Source organism: Oryzias melastigma, linkage group LG17 (assembly GCF_002922805.2).
Source record: "Oryzias melastigma strain HK-1 linkage group LG17, ASM292280v2, whole genome shotgun sequence".
NCBI lineage: Eukaryota > Metazoa > Chordata > Actinopteri > Beloniformes > Adrianichthyidae > Oryzias > Oryzias melastigma.
The window spans coordinates 31,562,927-31,585,971 of record NC_050528.1 but is presented as its reverse complement, the minus strand read 5'-3'; the positions used below and the strand labels follow the sequence as shown (position 1 = coordinate 31,585,971).

The 23,045-nt window shown below is 40.6% G+C and overlaps 1 protein-coding gene and 1 long non-coding RNA gene across 4 annotated transcripts in view; one reads left to right on the top strand and one right to left on the bottom strand.

The window, feature by feature from the left end:
- The window catches only part of LOC112151760, a 26,340-nt gene extending 18,103 nt beyond the window's left edge, over positions 1-8,237 (bottom strand). For both annotated transcript variants that reach the window (XR_002920183.2, XR_002920182.2), the window contains exons 1-2: positions 7,888-8,237; positions 5,109-5,308 (exon numbers count right to left, since the gene is read on the bottom strand). This is a non-coding gene — a long non-coding RNA (uncharacterized LOC112151760). The remainder of the gene's footprint in view (positions 1-5,108; positions 5,309-7,887) is intronic.
- Positions 8,238-11,652: 3,415 nt separating this feature from the next.
- tlx2 (T cell leukemia homeobox 2) lies at positions 11,653-21,837 on the top strand. 2 transcript variants are annotated; one of them, XM_024279217.2, is made up of 5 exons: positions 11,660-12,971; positions 18,037-18,240; positions 18,592-18,829; positions 20,365-20,545; positions 20,993-21,837. In XM_024279217.2, exons 1-5 carry the CDS (start codon positions 12,467-12,469, stop codon positions 21,002-21,004), a joined length of 1,140 nt encoding a protein of 379 aa, XP_024134985.1. In that variant the 5' UTR covers positions 11,660-12,466; the 3' UTR covers positions 21,005-21,837. The 2 variants fall into 2 exon arrangements, with proteins under 2 accessions (XP_024134993.1, XP_024134985.1); XM_024279225.2 differs by lacking the exons at positions 18,037-18,240; positions 20,993-21,837 and having other exon boundaries at positions 11,653-12,971; positions 20,365-20,581.
- Positions 21,838-23,045: the final 1,208 nt, after the last annotated feature.

Genomic DNA, 23,045 nt, shown 5'->3' with positions numbered 1-23,045 from the left:
CTCTTTACCCTCACAAAACAACTGCTTTACCAAAACAATTGAGAGCATTGAAAGGAGAATTACACAGAGTTTTATGTTTCTGTCTTTTTTTAGTTCATAGTAGTGGTTTTTTAGTTCTGTCAGTCGTCAGAGTGAATATACTGTGTTTATGCTTAGGATATAAATAAATATATATAAATATATAAATATTTGACTTTTAAAATTACATTTGTATGAATAAATATTTCTGCTCTGTAGAATACCTGTCTCAGTTTTCTGTGTCAGAGGGTTCTGTTTCCATCTGAGTTTTTAATTGTTTTCTTGTAGCTCCAATTCTGCAGTAATTTTCTTGGGAAATCATTATGCTACATAACTCCACCTCAACAACCCGGCAAAGGTTATACTTGAACACCTTGATAAGTTATAAGAGAAACTAGATGTAATCTTTGTGATACAACACTGACACACAAGCCTCTTGACTTTGTATTTAATGTAGTATGACCAAAATTGACAATAGTTTTGGTTTAAAATGTTAGTCTGAACCATAGACAGACATGTAATCTCTAAAGCCACCACTTAGATTCTGCACAAAAACAAAGTGCGAGCTAATTGGACTTTGTTCTGCAGCTTTTGGAAAGTAGCAGGTAGAAGGGGCAAAGCTCTGTGTTGTCCTCTAACATAAATATGTTTGAGGGACAAATAGGTGCAATCAACTCAAAGGTTTCTATAAATGTCTTTTTTTGCTAAGCCAAATGTGCTATTGTTTTGATCTGTTTTCCCATTAAAATGTTTGTAATAAAAACTGTTCCATTATTTATTTTTAAAAATCCTTACATAGGGTAAAATGTTGAATAACTACCAGTACACTTTTAGACAACGTCAATGTAAAGAATCCAAATGTTTTGATAATAATTTTAAAACTGAAATTCCATTTAAATGTTCAAGAAATGTAATGTGTATTATATACATTATTTTTACTTGAAAAACATAAAATGTAATAAATGCACTAATTTGTTAATCCCTCACTTCCCAGTAGGAACAAATTAAATTTTTTTCTGTCTTTTCTTTAATATTTCCGGTTTTACTAAAGAAGGAACAAAACAGTATGGAGTGGCATCATAAAGAAACATTTTTAAAGTCACCACCCCCCACCCTCTGTTTTTTTCTTCCACTTTTCTCTTTCTTGACTTTTTGTTTTACTAACCCCACAAATAATCAAATACTGTAGGAGTTCTAGTTTAACTCATTAGCCTGATGTGTACTGTGTTGTTTGCTGTGTAAGTTTTGACAACAGAGTCTTCATTTTGACCTCTCAGTGAGCTTTTGACTTATGAGTTAAGTACTTTTGAATATTTTGCCTACATTTTGAAAATTGTGTTTGATGTTTGGTTAAATTGGTCTAATGTTTCAGAAAATGTGTCTTAGCATTTGGGAAAAACTATACAGTAATAAAACAATAAGAATCGAATAAAATAAACACCTGAGATGACTCAAAAAGGTATTTGTTGTTTTTCTAATAGTGTTTTAAAAATAAATTTTGCACAACAGCAACAGTAAAAATACTCCCAAAAATCTATATATGCATTCATAAAACAAATACTCTAATGTTTTTATACTAATATCACAAAAAGCTCAGTTATTTCCTGCCTCATTCTTTCTGTTGAGCGCAGCTTCACGCTGGATCTGATGAATGCTAAATGAATGACAAACCTGAAATCCATTACATGTCCGATCAAATAGAAAGGGATGACATTAAATAAAAACATAAAAAGAAACTAATAATCGTTACATCATAACCATAACCTGAGTAAACTAAAGGGACAATCAAACCCTCTTTAATATCTCCCAAGCAGCCAAGCTTACAGCCTGCGCTGAATTAAACAGAAAACACAGCGATTTTGAGGATCAAATGATTAGAATCAAACATAGATTGCATTTATGGAACAGGTTAGTGGACACGTTTATTTACTAATCAGTACGCTTTAGATTTCATGACGGAAGGTGAGGACCATGACAGGTGCTGGTTCACCTGTTCCACTGACTGCACACCCCTGCTTGAAGCGTATTTCAGAAGGGAACTAAAAGCTCCTGAAACTAAATATATCCATTCACTTAGAACAAATTCCTCCCACAAAGTCAGAATGAAAGCTACACTTCTCAGTTTGACAATGCAGCCTCTCTGACTCGCAAGTCTCTCGACCTGCAGTTGACTGGAATATCCAATTGCTGTAGAAGCAAAGGGGAGAATGAAACACTTTTACATGATCAGTCTTATGCCAGTTCAGCGATTTGGGGTTGTTTCTTATGACAGAGTTAAATAATGATAGGCATAACATTTTTTAGACACTTTAATTAAGTGTTCATCTCAGGGCCCCTAGAGTGTTGGGGTTCCCAGGCGATCGCCTACCTTTATACCTAATGGTGCATTCACACCGGACGCAGCAGGGGCATCAAATTCGTGTTTGTCGCCTCTCTTTTGACTCGTGTCAAATTTACTGCTTGTAGCCTTGACGCCCCTGCTGCAGAGCAACCGCCTAAGTTCTTCTGAAATTAATTTGTTGCCACATCAAGAAAAACATGGAGGATGTTGAGCGAGTATCTTGGATTTATATATTATGGAAAGCTCTACAGAGACCCCAGCAAGCACATCGTGTCTGGGTTCACAAGATCTTTCAGAGTCGGGTGTGGTGTACTTCACTCCCGTAGTAAGAGCTGCACCTGAGGGCCATTTTAAACTTTATTTCTGTCTGCCTGTGGTCCATTTTGAGCTTTAAGCTGAGGGGGGGGGCAAGAAAATAAACGAGCTACAACGGTTCTTGCTGCTGGGCAGCTAACCATCGGCGAGCAAGCAGAGCGAGATCTGCTGCCCAGAGACCTGTAGCCTGGACAGTAGACCTCACTGGTTCTGCCGGGTGCATGGACAGCAGCAATCTCTATTAGTTCTGCCGGAGCCTGGGCAATGGAGCTCACAAAGTTGTCCACCGGGCGGCTGGCAAGTGTAGCCATCCATCCAGCTCAATGAGCTCTGTGACGGGTTGCTGATCTCTCCAGGGTGTATCCAACAGTAACTGCGACAGTCTCCAGCAACCCTGTGGCTGGTGCGGGTTAAGAAAATGGATAGAAATTTAGGACTAAAATCCTGGCATCAAGTTGCCATATTAAATCTTTTTTACTACCCTTTGATCAAGTCACTGAAAATGTCACATGCCAAAAGCTGAGTCCCTGATTGGTTGATGTGCTGCATCAACCTTGCCCCGCCCGACACCCAAATTGCATCGGGTCAGATTGCATCTTTACATTGACAATACAGACGACTGTGTTGTTATACTTACATGTTATGCTAGGCTGTTTTCTAGAGGGTCATAAACTGAAAATTTAACTGAAACAATGTTTGAAAACCAAAAGTGCTGCCAAAGTCCTTCTTGGTGTGTCATTGTTTTTTTGTTTGTTGCCTGTTGATTTCTTTGGTCATCCAGTTGATTTTTTTTCCAGAATCTTTCAGAAAGCACAGACATAAAATTGTCTAGAAAACTGGAAAAAGTCCCTTTCTTATCTTGCATTCACACCGAACTCAATTTGCACGGCAGGGGTATGAAGTTTCAATGTTAAGTCAATGTAGTGCAGCTATGGAGCAGTGGTCAACTCCTGATCGGAATATTCCCGCCTTGCCCGCCCATATGTTGATGTGTCCTTGGGCCAGTCACTGAACCCCACATTACCTCTGGTGGAAGGTTGGCGCCAGTGTTCTGCAGTGGAGCCTCCATCTGTGTGTGAATGGGTGAATGGCTCTGTGACTGTAAATTGCTTTGGCCCTTCAAGGAAGGTAGAAAAGCGCCACACAAGTATACACATTTAATTACCATTTACAGACATGATCTGAGATCACAAACTGGGTGTCGGGCGCAACGCGGCAAGGTTGACACGCCACCTCAACCATTCAGGGATTCAGCTTTGGCCATGTGATGTTTTCAGTAACTGGATCAAAGGGTAGAGAAAAATTCCAATGTGGGTGCTCAATGCGGGGATTTTCGTCCTGGTTCATTTTATTAACCCGTTGGAGTCGTGGGGTCGCCAGAGACTGTCTCAGTTACTGTTCGGCGAAAACTGGATAAACTCTGGACAATTGTCAGCCTGCCCATGAAGCTGCCACGATCACACCTGCTACCCTAGCCAGCCGCCCAGTGGACAGCATAGCAATCTCCGCTGCCCAAAATCGGGCAGGGGTAGCGAGGTCCGCCAACCCGGCTGCCGGTCCTTGGGGCACGGAACTTGCTATGCTGGCCCGACTGCGGTTGGCTGCCCAGCAGACAGAGAGCAGGCGCAATCGCTTTAGCTTAATGGGCTTATGATGTTTTACTTCATTTCATCAAGACAAAACTAAAAAGATCCTCCAGTTTCTTTTCCTCCGCTCTTGGGTTAAAGCTCGAACAGAGCCACAGACAGACAGAAGTTACAATTAAAAGAGCCGTAACCCAGGCACAGCTCCCGCTGCAGGAGTGAAGTACACTGCACCAGGAGAGGCTCTGAATGATCTGGTGAACCTTGACACGGCGACGTTCTTGCCACTGTCTCTGTAGACCTCTCCAAAACATAGAAACCCAAGCTACTCACTCAACTTTGTCCATGTTTTCAAAGATGTGACAACAAATGAATTCCAGAAAAACGTTGGCGATCGCTCTGCAACCGGGGCGTCGAGGCGTGGAGCAGTAAATTTGACATGCGTCAAAAGAGACGCAGCAGACAAGAATTTGATGAGTGAATTATGTCCAGAGTGAATGCAGCACAAAACTGTGTTTTGTGATGAGAGCGATCTGTGTCTTCAAAGAGGCTCTAGCTCAGAGTATTATGAACAGCTATCATGAACTTTTTGGCTGCAGTAAACCTGAAATGTTTATGGGACTCATTCTGTGGTTATTTAAGCAGAAAATGTTTTCCAACCAAAGCAAATGTGCCCTGTTGAACTGTGTGACCCTTCCATCAGCTAGAATGGATCCAATTTCATCCAAAGATAAATATGAAATGTCGACAGAAAAGCTAAATTAAAAATAAAATATGACGTTGTCACCAATTGGAAACTGATCAAGTGTCACTGAGCATAACTGCAGTTAGCACATTTCTGGCTCACTAACCTCTCTTCAAGTCCCATCAGCTCCTTCTGCACTCTACCGCCTTCTCAGCTTTTCTACAGCAATAATAAAGGAAGTGGGATGGGTGTTCATGGATTGGCTGACTCTTCTGGTAGAGAGAAGAAGAAAAGCACCGACTGCAATCAACTACTAGCAGCTTGAGATGCTGAAGTGTCATCCATCACGCCGCAGGAATGCAGATGCTGTATGAAAACATAAACAAGCATTCAATTGTTTTGCTCACAGCTTGGGGCCTCCTAATAGAGCACATTTATCTGACACAGTGGTGGTAGCCCCAGCAATACTTTAATTTGTGAGACATTATTTTGAATTAATGCCTACCAGGCTGCCATTCAACCAGAGGGACCTGGCACATTTGACTGTGATGTAAAACCCACCCTGCTGTATTGTTCTGGGATGCTCTGATGGAAGCTATCTCACTCGCTGTATTTTTAATAGCTTTTGAAATGAATTTATGTGGGAATGTTTGCAGAGGAGTATTGCATTGTATCATGTCATAATTAGAGAGGAGTGGGGAGTGTTCTAAGCCTGTATGCTCTGGCCAGCTCTGTTTGGCCTGTGACCATCTCCGTGACTGAACCGAAACCATATGCATGCTATTGTGTGTACCATAGAGGGGAGGTTGAAGAAATGGAGGTAGAGGAGGATGAAGGGGGAAATGCTTTCTAATAATGATGTGCCCTCAGGTGTAATGGGCCATCTTTCCCTCTGTGTTGGTTTAAACAAATGAAACCAGCATCAAGTGAAGCTCTGTCTTAATAATGCCAATGAAGAGTTCATTCATGCAAGTCTCTTGCAAATAAAATGTACTTGATATGAGGATTGTCATTGTCACTGGTACACCAAAATTTAACTGGTGGTTTGTTTTAAAAGTCACAATTACTGAGTCAGAAGCTTTTTGTAGCCCATTTTTGGATGGAGAAATGAATTGAATAAAATGGGACTTAATGATAATCATTTTATTTTAATGGTAGATTTTTGTTATTTTTCTTTAGGTCTAACATTTTTTTTTTTTTGCAAAAACCAAAAATGTAAGAAAAGCTAAAGGCTTTGGAATTGCGTTTTTTTCTTCTGTTTTTTGTTTTCTGAAATGTCATCAGACACAATCCTTTAGATGTTTATAATTATATTAATAACATTTGTTCAACTTTCTGGAGGATTGAAGGTTTTTCTTTGATTTCATTTCAGGCCTGCGTGAATTAAACACATGAAATTCTGTTCACAACATACAAATTTAATGTGTTAAAAAACTCTTATTAATAGGCTATTTTAAGCATCTTTGAGTGTCTTTTAAGAGCGTTGTATAAATAAATGTATTATTATTATAATTACTATGTGAAATATAAAAAATACAAATAATGATTCTCAAAAGCACTTTTTTGATTAAGAATTTGGTAGTAGGCTGCAAATGATTAAATGTCATTTTCTGCAGCTGCGTGATTGGAGACTTTTGTTTGAGGGGGGTGGTGGGGGGGGGGGGTCGCTCTGCGCTTCATCTATCTGCCCCCCACCCCCCAACTCGAGGGCCGCGGGCCACTCTCCCGCCGCTGCCCGGGGTAAGGTAGGCTGAGCTCCGCCTAACAGGCAGCTGGTGGCCCATCAGTCCAACGGAGGAAATTAAATTACGGCTCCGATTCCCCGCTTTGTAAACAAGACAAAAGCCAATGACGCGCCAATTACTCCGCAGCAGGACCAGAGCGGCACGCGTGTGCGCATGCGTCAGCGCCGGGCAGACACAGCAGGACCGGGATGCCCGCGCGCTCCCCGCATTTTTCAGGCCGAAGTCTCCGATTCAAATCTGAAGACAACAGCTTAACCCATAAAGACACAGACGGATGTTTCCTTTAAAATAAAATGATGTGGAAAACACCACAAACCGAGCTGACCCCATAATATTTCAGGTATTTGTCTGTTCTTATTTAAAGATGAGTCACATTTCAGGTCAGTTTTGGCCTTTTTTAAAACTAAGAACAAACAAAAGCAACAACAAATAAATATCAAACCCTAAAAAATATTATTAATAATAATAAAAACAACGTAATCTAAAATAACTTTTAGGCTAAGAAACAAAAAGCCGTTTGGTTTTACACATCATTTGGTCTGAAAAAATATAAATTACATTAGATAATACATAAATTAATTAAAAACCACATATATTTAGACTCCTGAAAAAATGATACAAATTAGCTGATTTAAATGTTAAGGTTTGCCTTTTTGAAGTGATCATTTTCTGCAACCTGAACGACTTTTTGAAGACAATTGAGTCTCATTGGAAATCCTAATGATAGTAGAAAATGAGGAAAAAAGAAATGAGAGCGTTTCAAAAGCACATTCTCACATCCCCTCTGGAACACTTGGATGAAAACGGTTTAAAGAATAGAAAAATAATAGAAATAAAAATAGATGCTCTTTTTCGGACTAAATTAGATTAGGCTAAATACTTCACCCGAGGGGTAGCAGTTCCTTTAACTCACTTTAAGGCTTACTAACTTACTCAATAAAAAACAGCTGGTGTCTAATCAATACGTTTATATCTGCGGTAAACGGTCGAGAAAACGAATCCGTCCGCGTTCACAGCAAACGGTTGACGATGAGAGGAGAGATTTTGACCGTGAACTCATGAATGCTGTTCCACGCTTTCCTGTCGTTTTTAACAAACGCCGGAACCGTCAGGGAAACCGCGGGATTGCTGTGTAGCTTTTGGAAATACAAACATCAAGAAACAATCATAGTTATAATAATGATAATAAAAGTAATGAACCTGTGTTTCTAGAATGCAGTCTCTCTCCATCCATCCTGCTTTCAGCGCTTTACTCTCTTTTTTCTACTGTTTTTATTTCCTCCTCCTCCTCCTCCTCCTCTCTTTTTCGTCCAGTTTCGAGTCTTCGGATGCGGACAGGAGGCGCCAGGTTTTCCCCTGAGGGAGTGGAGGAGTCAAGGACTGAAGCCTTCAAACGCAGAATAATGTAATTCTAGCCTCTCAATAAAAAGAGTTCCGCAGCGCGTCCCTGCTCTTCGGGCTGCAGGGAGCTGTCGGCTCTGTTGCAGGTTCTTCTTCATTCACTGAAGGCTGTTTGTTCTTCATCACAACTGAACGGCCTTCGTGCAACACCTTCAATCACTGCAGAGGAGGCGCAGCTTTTCAGAGAGGCGTTTTCCTCCAGCGCGCGTGTGTTTGCTTTTGTTTTACATAGACAGAAACGGGACGTGGATCTTAAGGCGGTGGTACTGTTGAGGACATCATGCCATTCTCATCAAGCAGATGATAAACACATTTGTTTAGTCCTATATGCAGGATGTAGAATAAAACCTGCAGTGCGAGCATAAAGCTCACAAATCTTTCTGCCCATTTGTTGAAAAGAAACTGAAAAGTTTAAAAATGTTTCACCAAATATTTTGGGAAAAAATATCTGATCGGAACAATAGGCTGCAATTGACCACAACAACAAAAGAAACCTCCAAAGCACGCGCTCTACCTTCCCTCCCATGATGAGAATCTGAACTTTGCTCTTGTCCCCAGTTGTTAAAGAACTTTTGAACAAAATGCAGATGCCACTAGTTTAGTCTTTGATTCCAAATTTGGTTCATGTTAAGACATGATTAATATCAGAGCAGTTGATTTTCACACTTTGGATCCACTTTCAGAATGAAAGTAAAATGTAGGTCTCGCCTCTTCACGTGTCAAGAGACATAAAGATAAAATATTGAACATGCTGGGATAATTTGACTTTTTGTGTTCTTTGATTTTAAAATTGAGTTTCCAGCTATTTTGACGCAATCATTGCTAAACTTCAGCCTTTTTGCATCGTAGAGCCTATTTTTCTGCCAGTAAATATGCCATAATCTCAGCACTAGATCTGAAGGCTTCACACATCTGTGGTATAAATCAATAAAACTAATAATTTTTTTAGCTTAGCACTCTGTGCCCCTCAGTGTATAATTCTGATCATTTTAAGTGTGGAAACTCACGTTCTCATGAAAGCAGCATAATGGTTTTGTTCTGTCCTTTAGGAATGATCTCATTTCATTATTCAGGCCATCACACTCAAACAAATGTTTTAGATTTGGGGGAACACATTGTTGCTTTTGAGTTGCCTCCTGCTCTGGAAATGAAACTTGACATCTGATAACTAACATTCCAGAGATCAAATTCATAACATTTACTGCATTATAGATGCTTTTAAAATGTATTGACTGATTGGTCTCCTTTATTAACATAAATGAATGAATACATGAAAGATGGAAAGGGAAATGTTTTCTCTTTAACTTGAAACAGACAACAGAGAAACCATGCAGAGAAGAAGGAGCTCTTGAGATGAAGATTCAGAATTCAAATCTTTATCATGTCCAGAATCTGTTCTTAAAATTAACCCAAGAGACATGACAGCAGGTTTTGTCATCGACCTCCTTCAGGTCAAGACTGTTGTCCTGTCTTGTTTATTTTTTATTAATTTATCCTGAAAGTGAGAAATATTTAAGTAATATCTATTGATATATATCCTCTGTATTTTCTGGAGTTTGAAAGATCTCAGACCCTGAAGTAAACAAAGTGTCAGCGGCGTGGTGTGTGTGTGTGTGTGTGGGGGGGGGGTGTTGGGCGTGAGCTTGTTGGTTGTCCCCCTTCACTGCAGCTGTTTTCTGGGCGTTATTGTGTCAGAGGTTTTAGGCTCTCCGGTTGTCACTGCTGCGGAGATGTTTTGCTTTGTTTCCTGTGTATCTTGTCTGTGTAGTAAAGCATCTGTAGACTCTGACCGTCCTGCATCTTTGGTGTTATCCTCACAAAAAGCTTTTCATTATGTTTTATTTTTTTGCAATAAACGTAAAATGTGAAGTTATTCATTATTTTTTGCTTGTTTGTTTTGTCCAAAATGTAAGCACATAACTTTTGTGTGATACATGTACTTAATCTTTAGTAAAAATTGTCCAAATGAAAGAAATTTTACTTTACTTTAGTTCAAATTAAAGCCTAAAATTCTGGTTGTTGTAATAAGAAATTGATTTTAGAATGGACAGAAAACATGTAGTCAGTTGGTGGAGTAGCATCCAGATCATTTTGTTTTTTTTGGCCAAACTTGAGTCCTTTCCTTCTCATGCACCCCCCCCCCCACCACCACCACCACCTTAGCCGTCCCCAACAAATAAAAGCTAAAGGGGCCGGGAGGTCACTAATATAGCTTATCGGGGAGCAACTGTGACAAATTCCTTTTGTCTCCGCTTTGCTGGTACTTTATTACCCAGGCGAGCAGCATCGCCTGGAGATAACGATTCATCATGCACAGCCGGCAACCAGAGACAATGCCTTTGGGCAAAGCCAGCGAGGAGGAGCTTTTCATATTAAGAGAGCACGCGCGCAACTTCAAGGAGGGGGGGTGTTCTAATATATATATATATATATATATATATATATATATATATATATATATATATATATATATATATATATATATATATATATATATACATATATACATAGAGGCCTATAATATGTGTGTTGTGATCAGGGTCTGTCTGAGCAGAGCAGCTGGTGTCCTGATGTCATGCAGGCTCTTGCAGTTCCCTGATGTTGCTCTTGATGACCTTAAGGACAGTTTCACCTGTAGCTATATATGAACTCCAGACTAGAAATGAACACTGGAAAACATAGCTTGATGATATATTTATTGTTGATCAAAAGACGATTTGATTTTATTGTGTGAAATGATGAATTGTTTGGAAACAGGACAACAGCAGAAAGGAGCTGTTTCTCCGCGTCTGAGTGAGGGTTTATGGATTCTCTGCTGTATTTGCGGCACACAAAAGGACATGACTGGAGGACCATGGCTCCGACATGAGCTCGATTGATGTTTCTTGTCTCTGTCCTTCTTTGCGGTCCTGACACATAGATAGAGGTTTGGTAAAACGTGTTTCTATGGAAACGCTTTTGTTGTTTCTGACCTCGCGTAACTTTGCAAACATCCCCGTCAGCATCTTTTCTCTATTCGCTCCAGTGCGCGTGCAGTCAGGCCTGATAGCGGCGCGACCCGCGCTGCTCTCCGCGCCATTCACGCAATTCTTATTCATGCTTTCCAGCAGTGCCGTGTGCAGAAGTCGTTATTTGCGGGGATGGAGAAACAACATAAGTGCGTAATAAAACGATCATAGGCCCATTGCTGTTACAAAGTGGGGGCCGTCTCGTGTCGCACTTTGTGCTGTCTTTGTCATGTTTATTAAATGGAGACATTGGTGATTGATCCACGGCGTATCTCTGATCGTGTCCAGGCCTTCCTCCTGACATCCGCGCGCTCCCCGCCCATCGGTAACCGTGGTTTTGCGGCTGCGGGTGTAAAAGATTCTGCATCCTGCTGACCAGAGAAAGCCCCTTCCTCCTGACGTCTCTGTGGCTCCGTGCGAAGAGCCGTAACGGTGTTTTTTTGTTCTTCCAAGTTCAACATTTGTTCTCTTCGACTGAGTTTCAGATGGCAGTGGCCTATCAAGAGTGTCTCGTGGTTTTATTGGTTTGTTTAAATATTTTCAGTCTTAAACATGAGACATGCATCGACGGAAACGTCAAGTTTTCCTTCCCTCCTTCGTTGTGAACCAGAATGAATGCTTTGCGTTTTCGACGGATAACAACTGCAGGAGTGAAGATTGCTGCGGCCTCTTTAAGACAGCTGAGCAAAGCAACTGGCCAGAAAGGAGGAGGGAGGTGGGAGAGGGAGGAGTGGCGGAGGACCGAATGGCAGCTTTTACGCAGAGGGGTGTCTCACCTGCTGAAACGCTCTTCACATTCAACACAACAGGGCTCCAGCCTAATTAATGTCTACGCCGCGAGGTCAGCGCTCGGCTTTCGCTTGATTCCGTTTATTTCCTGTTATTGTTTTCTTTCCCGTTTTCCCGTTTTGATAGCCCGGTTGTCCTGACATGCCTCCTGCGTGTGGATTGTCTGTGCCACAGTAGGCGAACAAAGCGCATCAAGTCTCTCCAGAGAGCTGCCGCCGCTCTCAAAAAGGATTTGAATGTCTAAGTAGACTTCTCGGGATAACCTTGGAGCTGCCGCTGGTTTTTCTGCCTCGAAATGTTGAATTGGATAGAAAACTATTAAAGATGGTCAGACTGACTTGTTGTCAGGGTCCATCCAATAGGCTCACATTTTAGGAAATACTCGATTCTAGACCAAAATAATGCCACGCTTTTGGAAAGCGTTGGACACGTTATTGGTTTCCTTGGAGTAGATATTGTCAATGCCTGAAGGTGATATACCAGTCCGGTTCTGCAGCATCCAAGCAAGCATTTCTTTTCCGTGATCCACTATACGCAGACTCTAGCAGAACATCCAGCAGAACAGCAGCAAACGCAGAAGCATGGAGCATACTGGGATCGAGGAGGTGAACCAGACGCACCAGCAGCAGCATGAACCCATAAGTTTCGGCATCGACCAGATCCTCAACAACTCGGACCAGTCCAGCGGGTGCATGCTTCCCAACCGGACCCCGGACCCGGATTACGCTCTGGCCTCAAATGTCTACAGTAACAGCTACAACAGTGTCTACAACCCGGCCTGCTCCATGGCGGCCGCCGGGCTGGCCGGCTCCTATAATGTCAACATGAACATGAACGTCAGTATGAACATGAACGTCAACGTCAACTCCGGGGGTGCCGGTGGGGTGATCCGGGTTCCCGCGCACAGACCCATGCCGCCTCCTCCAGCGCCCGCCGCTGCGGCTCCTCACCCGCCTCCTCCGACTCATCCAGCGGGAATCGGCTCCAGCATCCCTTCGGTGGCCGGGATGGGGATGGGAAACGGGGCAAACTTCACCTTCCCGTGGATGGAGAGCAGCAGGAGGTTTGCCAAAGACAGACTAACAGGTAAAATATGAGGCGCGTTTCTTTCCTCGTCGAAGCGCGTTTTCCTGCGCTCCCGAAAGGGTTGTTAGAGAAACGCGCCCTCACACCGACCCGGCCAAACGTTTGTCCTTTCACGGCCTGAACGCGCAAAGCTGCAGTTTGAATCGAAAGGGATTTTACGCGCGCGCGCACGAGGCCTTCAACCTGTACAAAGCGCATTTTGATGAATGGGGGAAAAATGGACACAGATACAGACGAGTCAGTACCGGACCGGATCGGACCGACTCTCTGTTTACGGGCTGACGGATAACGGCGGGTTCACTCCCACTTTCCTCCCGGTTCTATTCGTGTTTTTATGCGAGCAGAAACGATGCGGCTCACAGGAACGAATCTATGTTATTATTATTTATTATCATGTGTGATTATTAATTGTTATTATTCATATCATTATTATTATCATCATTATTATAATAATAATAACAATTATTATTATTATCATCATTATTATAATTTCTCTTGTCATACAATTCTGCAACTAGACTGGAGATAATTTTTATTTATTTATTTATTTATTTTTCTTCATTTTTCTCTGCTTTTTATTTATTTCTTTTTTAATAGGTTCTTGCTTAACAGGACATTGAGGGATGAATGAAAAACTTTAACGCGCATAAATAACCTACATTTGTCTCATGAAATTTCGCCAAGTGAAAAAGCAAACTATCTGCTGTTAAAATGTATTCTGAAAATGATCAAGTTGCATAAAAAAGTTTTGCATATTGTTATTCATCAAATATTCTACCAAAAGTAACAGCGTCTTACTATATGGTTGTGGGCATTAAATATAAAATAAGTTATTCCAAGGGAATATTTAGTAAAATAAGTTAGAATGACAATTTGCTTGGATAATTGTAATCAAATGTTTTAAATAGAAGAAATCCCGCTTTTATTGTAAATGGCAAATAAAGTGATATGTGCACGCGCTCTCCTTCCTTCTCGCATCAAATATTAATATTTCAGTCCTTTCAGCCTGATTAATTATTCAATATAGGGAGTGATATGTCATCTGCAAAAAGATATTGTGTAAATGAACTTATCAATTGTACTCATGGTCACTGAGGGCCTCTCGTTTCATTTCGTTCATCTTTGTGTCGCTGTAATTATTTCGTCGTTGATATCTTTGTATTGATCAGCAGATCCGTGCGCTCAATCCCGCTCAGCCGTCCACAGTCAGCCTGCTTCCCTCCGCGGCCGTGAACCGCTCAGCTTTACTCTGAAACCGGAGGAGGAAAACATGCGCGGAGAAAATCCACGTCTGAGCGCAAACACCGACGCTCTCCATCTCAGATGAAGAACTGGAACTGCTGCCATAAATCAGGGAGACCGAAGTCAAAAATACGGGAGAAAACGGACTATTTTATTCATATAAATATATATATAAACAGCTGACATATGGTCTGAACCTAAATTTACGGAGGACTGGGACGTGCAAAAACGTTTATGTCCTCTAATATTTTTAGCGAGTTTAAACTAAAGGCTAATAATAATAATAATAATAATAATAATAATAGCAATAATAATAATAATACAATGACGATAATAATATTTTACTGTTATGCAGCAGTCCAATAACACATCTACGAACAAACGTTTAATTTTTGCAGTGAAATGAAAAACTGAACGTCATTGTCTTTTGAATAGTGTGAATGCATTCAATGCATTCACACTATTGTGTTTCTCTTTATTATTATTACTATTATAGTTTATGTCCACTTCCGTACGTTTTTCGGCACGTAAAAACTGTATCACACTTTATGCAACTTACATAATCTTGGTATCAAAACGTTCAGCACGTTAAGGACATTACAACTTGTATTATTAGTAGTTGTGCACTTTACAGTTTTTGCGTAGTTACACAATTTGTGCGTTTTTTCAGCCCCATTATAACTAATAGGATTTTTTAACAAATTCCTGCAAATTACACACTTTATGCAATTTAAGCAATTTAAACATTCAGCATGTTCAGGAAATTCATGCTTGTACTTCCAGCATTGTTAAAATAATGCAAGTTACACAAAATTACACAACTTTACACAACTTTACACAATTTTACACAAATTTGTGCAAATCTTAAGCAAATTCAGCATTTTATGCAATTTTACACATCCAGCGTGTTCAGGAAATTAATTTCTTTACTACACATTCTTACAATTACACAAGTTACACAAATTTAACACAACTTTACACAACGCGATAATGCATTCACACATGCATTATCGGAGGTAATGCAATTTTTCTAGTTGATTTTGTTTTTCTATCCGTTTTTTGCCTTTCTAAGTAAACAGGCTTCATTGCTCTCGACACTATGAACAGAAAGACGTTCAATAACAATATAATGGGGTGAGGAATGTTGAGATCAATCCGACAGAAATGTCGTTCTGGAACAGCAGAGATTGAGCTGATCTCATCCGATCAGCAGCGGTATCTGTAGCTACGTTATAGCGCCGGATCAACAGGGATTATGCTGATCGCACCTTGATAATAATGACAAACATAATGCGGCCCGTTGATGCATTTGGACAATAAAGCGCGTCATAATCCAGCAGCTCTACAGTCCACGCAGCACCAATAAAAGCATAATGAAAGTCTGTTTGCTCCCTGAAGCTGCGCGGGAGTCTCGGGTTCAGGCAGCAGCGCGTCTGTTTCCTCATCCTGTAGAAAAAGAAAGAACAAACACACAAACAGAGATCGAGCACAGAAGACTTTCCTTTTGTCCTGTAGTGTAATAAATAGCAATGTATGTTCGCCTTATATTTCAATATCCCCCTTTAGAATCCTTCGCGGATGTATTTATTAGATTGCCGCAAAGGTAATATCCGCAGTGGGGAAGCGAGGCGCTGTCACCTCGAAGTGTTATTGAGTATAAGTGGTTTTATTATGGGAAACAGATTCTCCACGGTGGCATTTTATTTTTCGATAATGCCTATGCTAAATTGTATTACCAGGGCAGCAGATTTAGTATTTTCTCCTGTTTCCTTTTTCATTTGATAAGGAGGAAGTGAGATGCTGATTGCTTACTTTTTTCATTATTGTTTTCTTTTCCTATTAAGTTTTTTTTCGTTGTTGTTTTTTTTTTTTTTTTTTTGAAAATGCGAGGAATAAAAGTGTTTGTGTTGTGAAGTGACGCCCGTTTCTGCTGACCCGTTTCTTCTTTGAACCGATCAGAAAAACATAAGAAACCGTTTTCCCTCTGAACCGCGTGATGATCCAGAACCTTCAGAGACGTGTAGGCCTACCCGCCGCGGGAGGACACGGGGCAGAATACTGTAGGAGGGCCTGGACCTCTTTTCTTGTTTAAAAAAATACAAATGAAATCTAAAATTAAATGAAATCCAATTATATGTGTATTCCTTTTTAATGCTTTGCTATAATTTATTATTATTATAATTATTATAACATAGACCATAATATGAAACTTTCCAGGATAAATCAATCGTAAACTATTATAAAACAGTAGAAGTCTTTTTTCTCTCTTAAAATCAGATTATTTTGAGACAAAAATAAAATGTATTTGAGCTTCAGCTTATGGACATGTTGGCTGAAATATTCAAAATGTCTATACTAAATTTAGTTCCTTTAAACTGAAGGAAGTTGAATTGTCAGTGTTCTAGTTTTTCATCGTAGCTGCAGTCAATATGCTACCATTTATTTGCAGTTTTCCTTCAGTCCTCGTGTGTGCTGGGTTGAGTCCTAATGTGTTTGTGTAAGTCTGGCTCATTAGGTCACCCACAGTTGGCTCGAAATAGCCCTCTAATGCTCCATTATTTGGCCAGACCCAGTGATTCTCCCCATAGCGGGTCTGTTTGGACTCTTGTCTTTACCTGTAAGGCTGAACTGTATGTTGGGTAAAGATGGCAGAGAAAAAAAAAATTATCAGAGGGTATCAAGGTATTCAGAAAAATACCTTTCATAGAACTGCTGTCCACAGTGAGGTTAAGATTGAAAATTACAAGATTAGGTTGTAAAAAAATCCTGAAAGTTCATCTATGCTGAGAGTTTATGGCCGTTTTTATTTTAAAATTTTTATTAGACACCAAATCCGTTTCTGCAGATTTATTCATTGGTAATGTAAACTTTATGTGACCTTTGTGATAACGGCAGGATCCAGCTACTCATATGTACTTTACAATCATCAACGCGTGTAATGGCCTCAATTTGCAGCCCGACTTCAGCACCATCAAGGGACACTGACGGCTCCCGAGAAGGGACTGCAGGAGCACATAATGGCTTCATGTTCCATTTTCCATCCAAAGTGTCATCGTGTGTGCAGCAAATGAATTTCCAGTTTGTTGAACTGTGAGAGCAGCAGCAGCAGCTGGTAGCCCAGAGGGGGACACCCGTGCCGGTGTTTCCATATTCATTTCAGCTCCTGGTGAGCTTTTTTGACAAAACAAAAGCAAATAAACACCCTGTCAGACAGCAGGGAAAACAGCCTGCTGATTCAGGGAGGGAGGAAGACACATGAATTCTGTCTTTTCTGATTCTTTCGCAGCTATGCGGCAGAGGATTAGATCTTTGGCAAACGATCTCATTACAGTTATTGATCTTCTGTTTACCCTCGGCTGACAAAATAGACAGGGTTCATGATATTTTATGAGGATATGTTGGTATTAATGCCATGTATATAATACAGATGCAGAAAGCAGAAAAACACAAGATCACAACCTTAAAAGAAAACACAGACAAATCTCTTTTCTAGTCAGCAGTGTTCAAATCAGCCTGGACAAATATACATCCTGATTAAAAACACTAGAAAAGTTTGTGTAGCAGCTCATATATGTGTGTGTGTGTGTGTGTGTCAATGCAGTCATACAGTACAGTTGATTTCTTTCAATGGCTCTTATTGTCTCTTTTTCCATAAACAATTTCCCATCCCAAAGTGGGACACGCATCAAATCAAATGACATTAAAGTGGACTGTTCATGATGTAGGCCTTCTTCATGTGATTAGCTGCTGCATCGGAGCCGGCCGGCTGCAGCTGCTGCTGTGCTCCAGATGTGGGACCTCACTGTGTCTCCCTTTCCTTTAGGGGAGCAGGCAGAGGAGAGCCGAGCTGGGGAGGCCACATCGGGGCCAGAGGCTCTCTGTCCCCTCCCCAAGGGAGACATCGGCAGGGTCCCTGTCTGGAGCACGGTGGAGACATTAGCCAAATGTTATTACCCTGAGCTCACTCACCTGCGAGACGGCAATGGCCTTCTGGCAGAATTCCCTTTTTCCAAGGGAGCTTGCCCAGGTGAGTTTCCACACGCCCTTGTATCTGTTAACTGATTTTTAGGAACATCTCGTGGTCAACCTCAACGTTGAACCCTCTCTAAAATGTTCTTCTGCAGCAAAAACATTTCATCATGTCACACATTTTCTTCTGGTTATTCCTGCAAAAATCTGTGAGCTTTTCCAAACCCTTAAATGTAGTGTTGAGTTGAGATCTTCCCATCTGTTCTGATCGCTCATGCTGCTGGGCAGCTTTCTGAGAATAAAATACGCTTGATTTGAAAAACACCCTCAGAACATGAAGTCATTTGTTTATCTTGTAAGTGAGAACTATAAAGTTGAAATAAGTTTGACATGTTTCCTTTGTTTTTAGCTGCCCTCTCACCTTTCTCTGTGACCCGTCGGATTGGCCATCCGTACCAGAACCGTACACCACCCAAAAGAAAAAAGCCTCGCACCTCCTTCAGCCGAGTGCAGATTTGCGAGCTGGAGAAACGTTTTCATCGGCAGAAATACTTGGCATCAGCTGAGCGGGCGACCTTGGCAAAGGCTCTGAAGATGACAGATGCACAAGTGAAGACTTGGTTTCAGAACAGGCGGACAAAATGGCGGTAAGACGGCAGCGGATGTACATTCACTTTCATTCTGATTTTATGAAGCACAAATTTCTCTGCCACATGTCAGAACTCAGTTGTGTTTAAACCAGCAGGATTTCCTCAAACCAAAGAAAGAGCTTTGATGGATCTCCCAGAAACTATTTTGAAGGCAAAATATTTTTTTCCTCTGCCCTGAGTGTTAACTATGAATGAGTCTCTGTTGTCTACTGATGTCTTATTTTAAATGCAGGTAAAAATGCAGCAAATGAAGAATTTAGGAGTTGTACACCACGACACCTGCTTTGCTTAGCTGTGCTGGTTTGTTGACTTGACAATTACCCCTGAGCCTCCTGAAAGGCCTTTTAGAAACCTGATGCCCAAAGCAATACTGGACACTCTGAGAAGAAACACGCACAAACTCATTCACACCCCCACAGACACAAACACATACAGAATCATAAAAACCAAAACAAATCAGCTCTGATGAATGTGAGAAATACATAACATTTCAATCAGGGATTATTATGGCTTTAAAAAGAGGCAGTTCAATAAAATGAATTCCCCAGTGAGCTGTATCCCAGCTGAACGACAGCTCACAGGTAAGAAGAATTTGATAAGCTTGACCTCGTCTTTGTGATTTCTGTTTTTTTTAGATCAAATGTATGTCATTTCCCACCTTTATGCACCCGATAGGATGCACATGAGGGATGGCTTTGTGTGACAACTAGGCTAGTTACAAGAACATGATCAAATCAACAACTAGGGGATTGGATTAGGATAATGCTGTTAACAATAACGTGTGGCTAATGGATGGAGGTTGGTTTGCATGAAAGGGTTTATAGATGTGCTCATCTTTGTGATTTCCTCTTGACATTTGGATTTGGTTGTTGGTTTAAGCATGTGTTTTTCTATGAGAAAGAAAGAACACGCTTTTAGTCTGGAGATTTTAGCTTTTGTTTGTTTATTTGCTTTGTTGTTCAGTATTAGATTAATCCAACTTGTAAAAAACAGAATTCTTTATACTTTTTGCATATGCAAGAGAGAGTGAAAAAAAGCTATAATGCATGGATCACTTCAATAATCATTTAGGCAGAGTTGCTTTTTCAGAATCTGCTTTAACATAATAATTAATTGTTCACTTATTATTCAAGTCTCAAAACCTGCAACACAATTCCACAAAACTCAATATTCAGTGCACATTGTTCAGTGCAATGCAGAGCTGTGATGACCCATCCCATCATAGGACGCATTTACAGAATTTTCTTGAAGTTTGAATTTTAGCTGATTAATTAATTAATAATTTTTTTCTTTTTCCTTATTGTTGTAAACAGTTTTTTGCTGTGTATATTTTTCTTTTTCAACATAATTTATTTATGTTAATATTTAAAGTTCAAAAATACTTGTAAGAATTACATCTATTTTTGCTTTAAAAAATTCTCATTTGCTCTTTTAGAGGAACATTAAACTCAGATTTGTAGTACTTTCCCAGTGCCTTCATGAAGTGACACGGATCATTCATCCTCGTTCCTGGTGTGTGTCTATCTCTGCAGGAGACAGACTGCAGAGGAGAGGGAGGCCGAGAGGCAGCAAGCAAACCGCTTGATGCTGCAGCTTCAACAGGAAGCTTTCCAAAAGACGTTGAGCCAGCCACTGCAGCCGGACCCACTCTGCCTGCACAATTCCTCCCTGTACGCCCTGCAGAACCTGCAGCCATGGGCAGAAGACAATAAGGTGACCTCCGTCACCTCTATGGCTTCTGTGGTGTGAGCGAATGTGTGAAAATGTGGCTGGAAAAACAGTTAGGGAGAGAGATACAGAAGGCCATTATCAGAGTATGAACAGGCCAGAAGGGAAATTTCTTCTATTTATTCCAGAATCTATTTCTCACACTAATATATTACTGATAAAGAAATGATGCTTACTCTCACCACACATTTTAATAGACGCCATTCTTCACCATTTACTGATTGTTACCAGCAACATGGAGGGCAGTGCGTGTCGCCTGAGACAGCGATCTCATCAGCCAACACCCATGAAACACGTACAAACTCACAGCTTTAAAGGCTGCCACTGCAATGTTTTGTTTCAGATCGAAGCAAGTCTGCAACTGTTATCTTGAACATCTAAAGTCTATTGAGTCATATCCTGCCTTACACCCAGTTTTCACTCTCCCTTCAGCTGTCGGTCTAAAAGAGAAGAGGGCACTGATCCCTAAGTGCCCGACAACAAAGGGACACCTCTGTACATGCCCAACTCTCAAGACTGCCCCACCTCCCCTCCCCACCCTCTTTTCTTCTGGATCCCTTACAAGGTGGCAGAGACTCTGTCAGTCATAGCAAAGTAAAAGAACTCTCGTTTTTTGATTTTAACTTTGTACAATGTAGTAAATGCATGTTTCAATCCTTTTCTGTGTGCACTTGAAAGTATTGTTGGAGTTGGCTGTCGAGGTGGGTCTCCTCCTGACTGCAGGGTGCAGATGCTGATGGATTGATCTAAACCATGGATTACCCATGATGTTACATCCAAAAGTGTTTTATATTAAACTTTATTGTCATTTTTTGAAAAGTTGAAAGAAACTCTTTTCCTTGAATCATATAATCTCCACTGGGCTTCCTTCACATTCACTTCCTTCATTAAAACACTTTATGATATTATCGAGTGGACCTAAGATTTACCTGCAGTTATTCTATCCACTTAGAGGCTACACGACTGTATCAGAAGCATAAAATAGTTTTTATCGATAGATGAGACATCTACATTTTGAAATACAGCAAGACTCCTGTGGGGTAAGTAACCTTTATAAACAATGCAAGTGCAAAATTTAAAGAAGAGGACCCAGTACAGCTGGTGACTTTCTCAGATAAATGTTTGAAACACAACTGTCTAGTAGTTGCTTGTAACATTTTCTTCATACTTTTCTTTGCATTTGTTTAATGGCTAAAAAAGAAAGGCAAGAAACAAGTATTTATTTCCATCTGTGACTGACATGAAGGAGCCACTGTTATAAAAGAGAAGCTGAAATGATTTCAAGCCATTCATATGCCTCTATTATTTTGAAGTTGGTCAAAGTGTCATGATATAAGAAATTGAATTATCGTGGTATTTCATGAAGATCCCATGTGGAAACACTCCTAAAATGACTGGTGTTGTACTTTTAACAGTAAGCCTTTTCTTTTTTGTTCTCAGCTGCTATGTCCTTTCAGGGACTTTCATTGTTGCCTCTGTGAATCGTGACCACCTAGACATCAGACAGTTGTAAACATTCACTATCACCTCATGCAGCGCTTATCATCCAAGTCATAACAAAAACCACCTCTCTAGAAGCACAAAAACACATCATTCAGGTTTCCTGCTCTGAATGAGCCATCATCACCACAAACGTCACAGGAAACAGGCTATGCTGCGCCTTGCCCCTCTTTATTGAAAGGGAATTGCTCTTTTTCATTGAACTGTAGGCATAACGAAAGCATCTTGTTATTCTTTCCTCTGGCTGTGTCTGAAAAATACCTCTTCCATGTGTTTGGCAAACTTTAGTGTAAACATAGAAGACATTTTGTTTGAATTTGACTGACATCTACCTGCTCAAGACTGAAAATCTGTCTTCACACATATTTGATGATCTGATTCAAACCAGCTGTCCGCAAATGCAACCACCCCTGACAACATTTTACTTTGCTTTCAACATTTAACCGTCAGTCAGTCTTTTCGGGCTTCGTGACTGGATGGGATCCCATAGATAACAGGGATCTCTCCAGGTGATGCCTCCTCAACCCCTATTTCCTCTATCCCCCTTCCGTCTTTCATCTGCCTGTCTTGAGTTTTGAAGACGTGACTTGGGTCATTTCAGAAAAATTCCTCCCCTCAATGTTTTCAAAACTCTACATTGTGTTTTACAACAGGTGCTTAAAGATCTTTCTCTGTGCCTGTCTTCTTTATTTAATGCCACCGTAGAGCATAGTCCTTATCCAATAAAACATCATTACATAAGATGAATAGCAGCAAAGTAACAGCAAAGAGCTTAGAGTATCAGCCACCACAGTATTTGAGAGGAGGCATTCAAAATTCACTGTTGTTTTTTAAATGTGGTCACCTCCCATCAGCCTTTGGCGTTACTAAAAAAGGCTTCAAAACTAGTGATATAAAATATATGCTTGTATCACAAATTTTAAAGCTCATACCTAATGGATGTATGTAGATAAGCTCTGGCAGACTTTAGTCAGGCGGACCACTT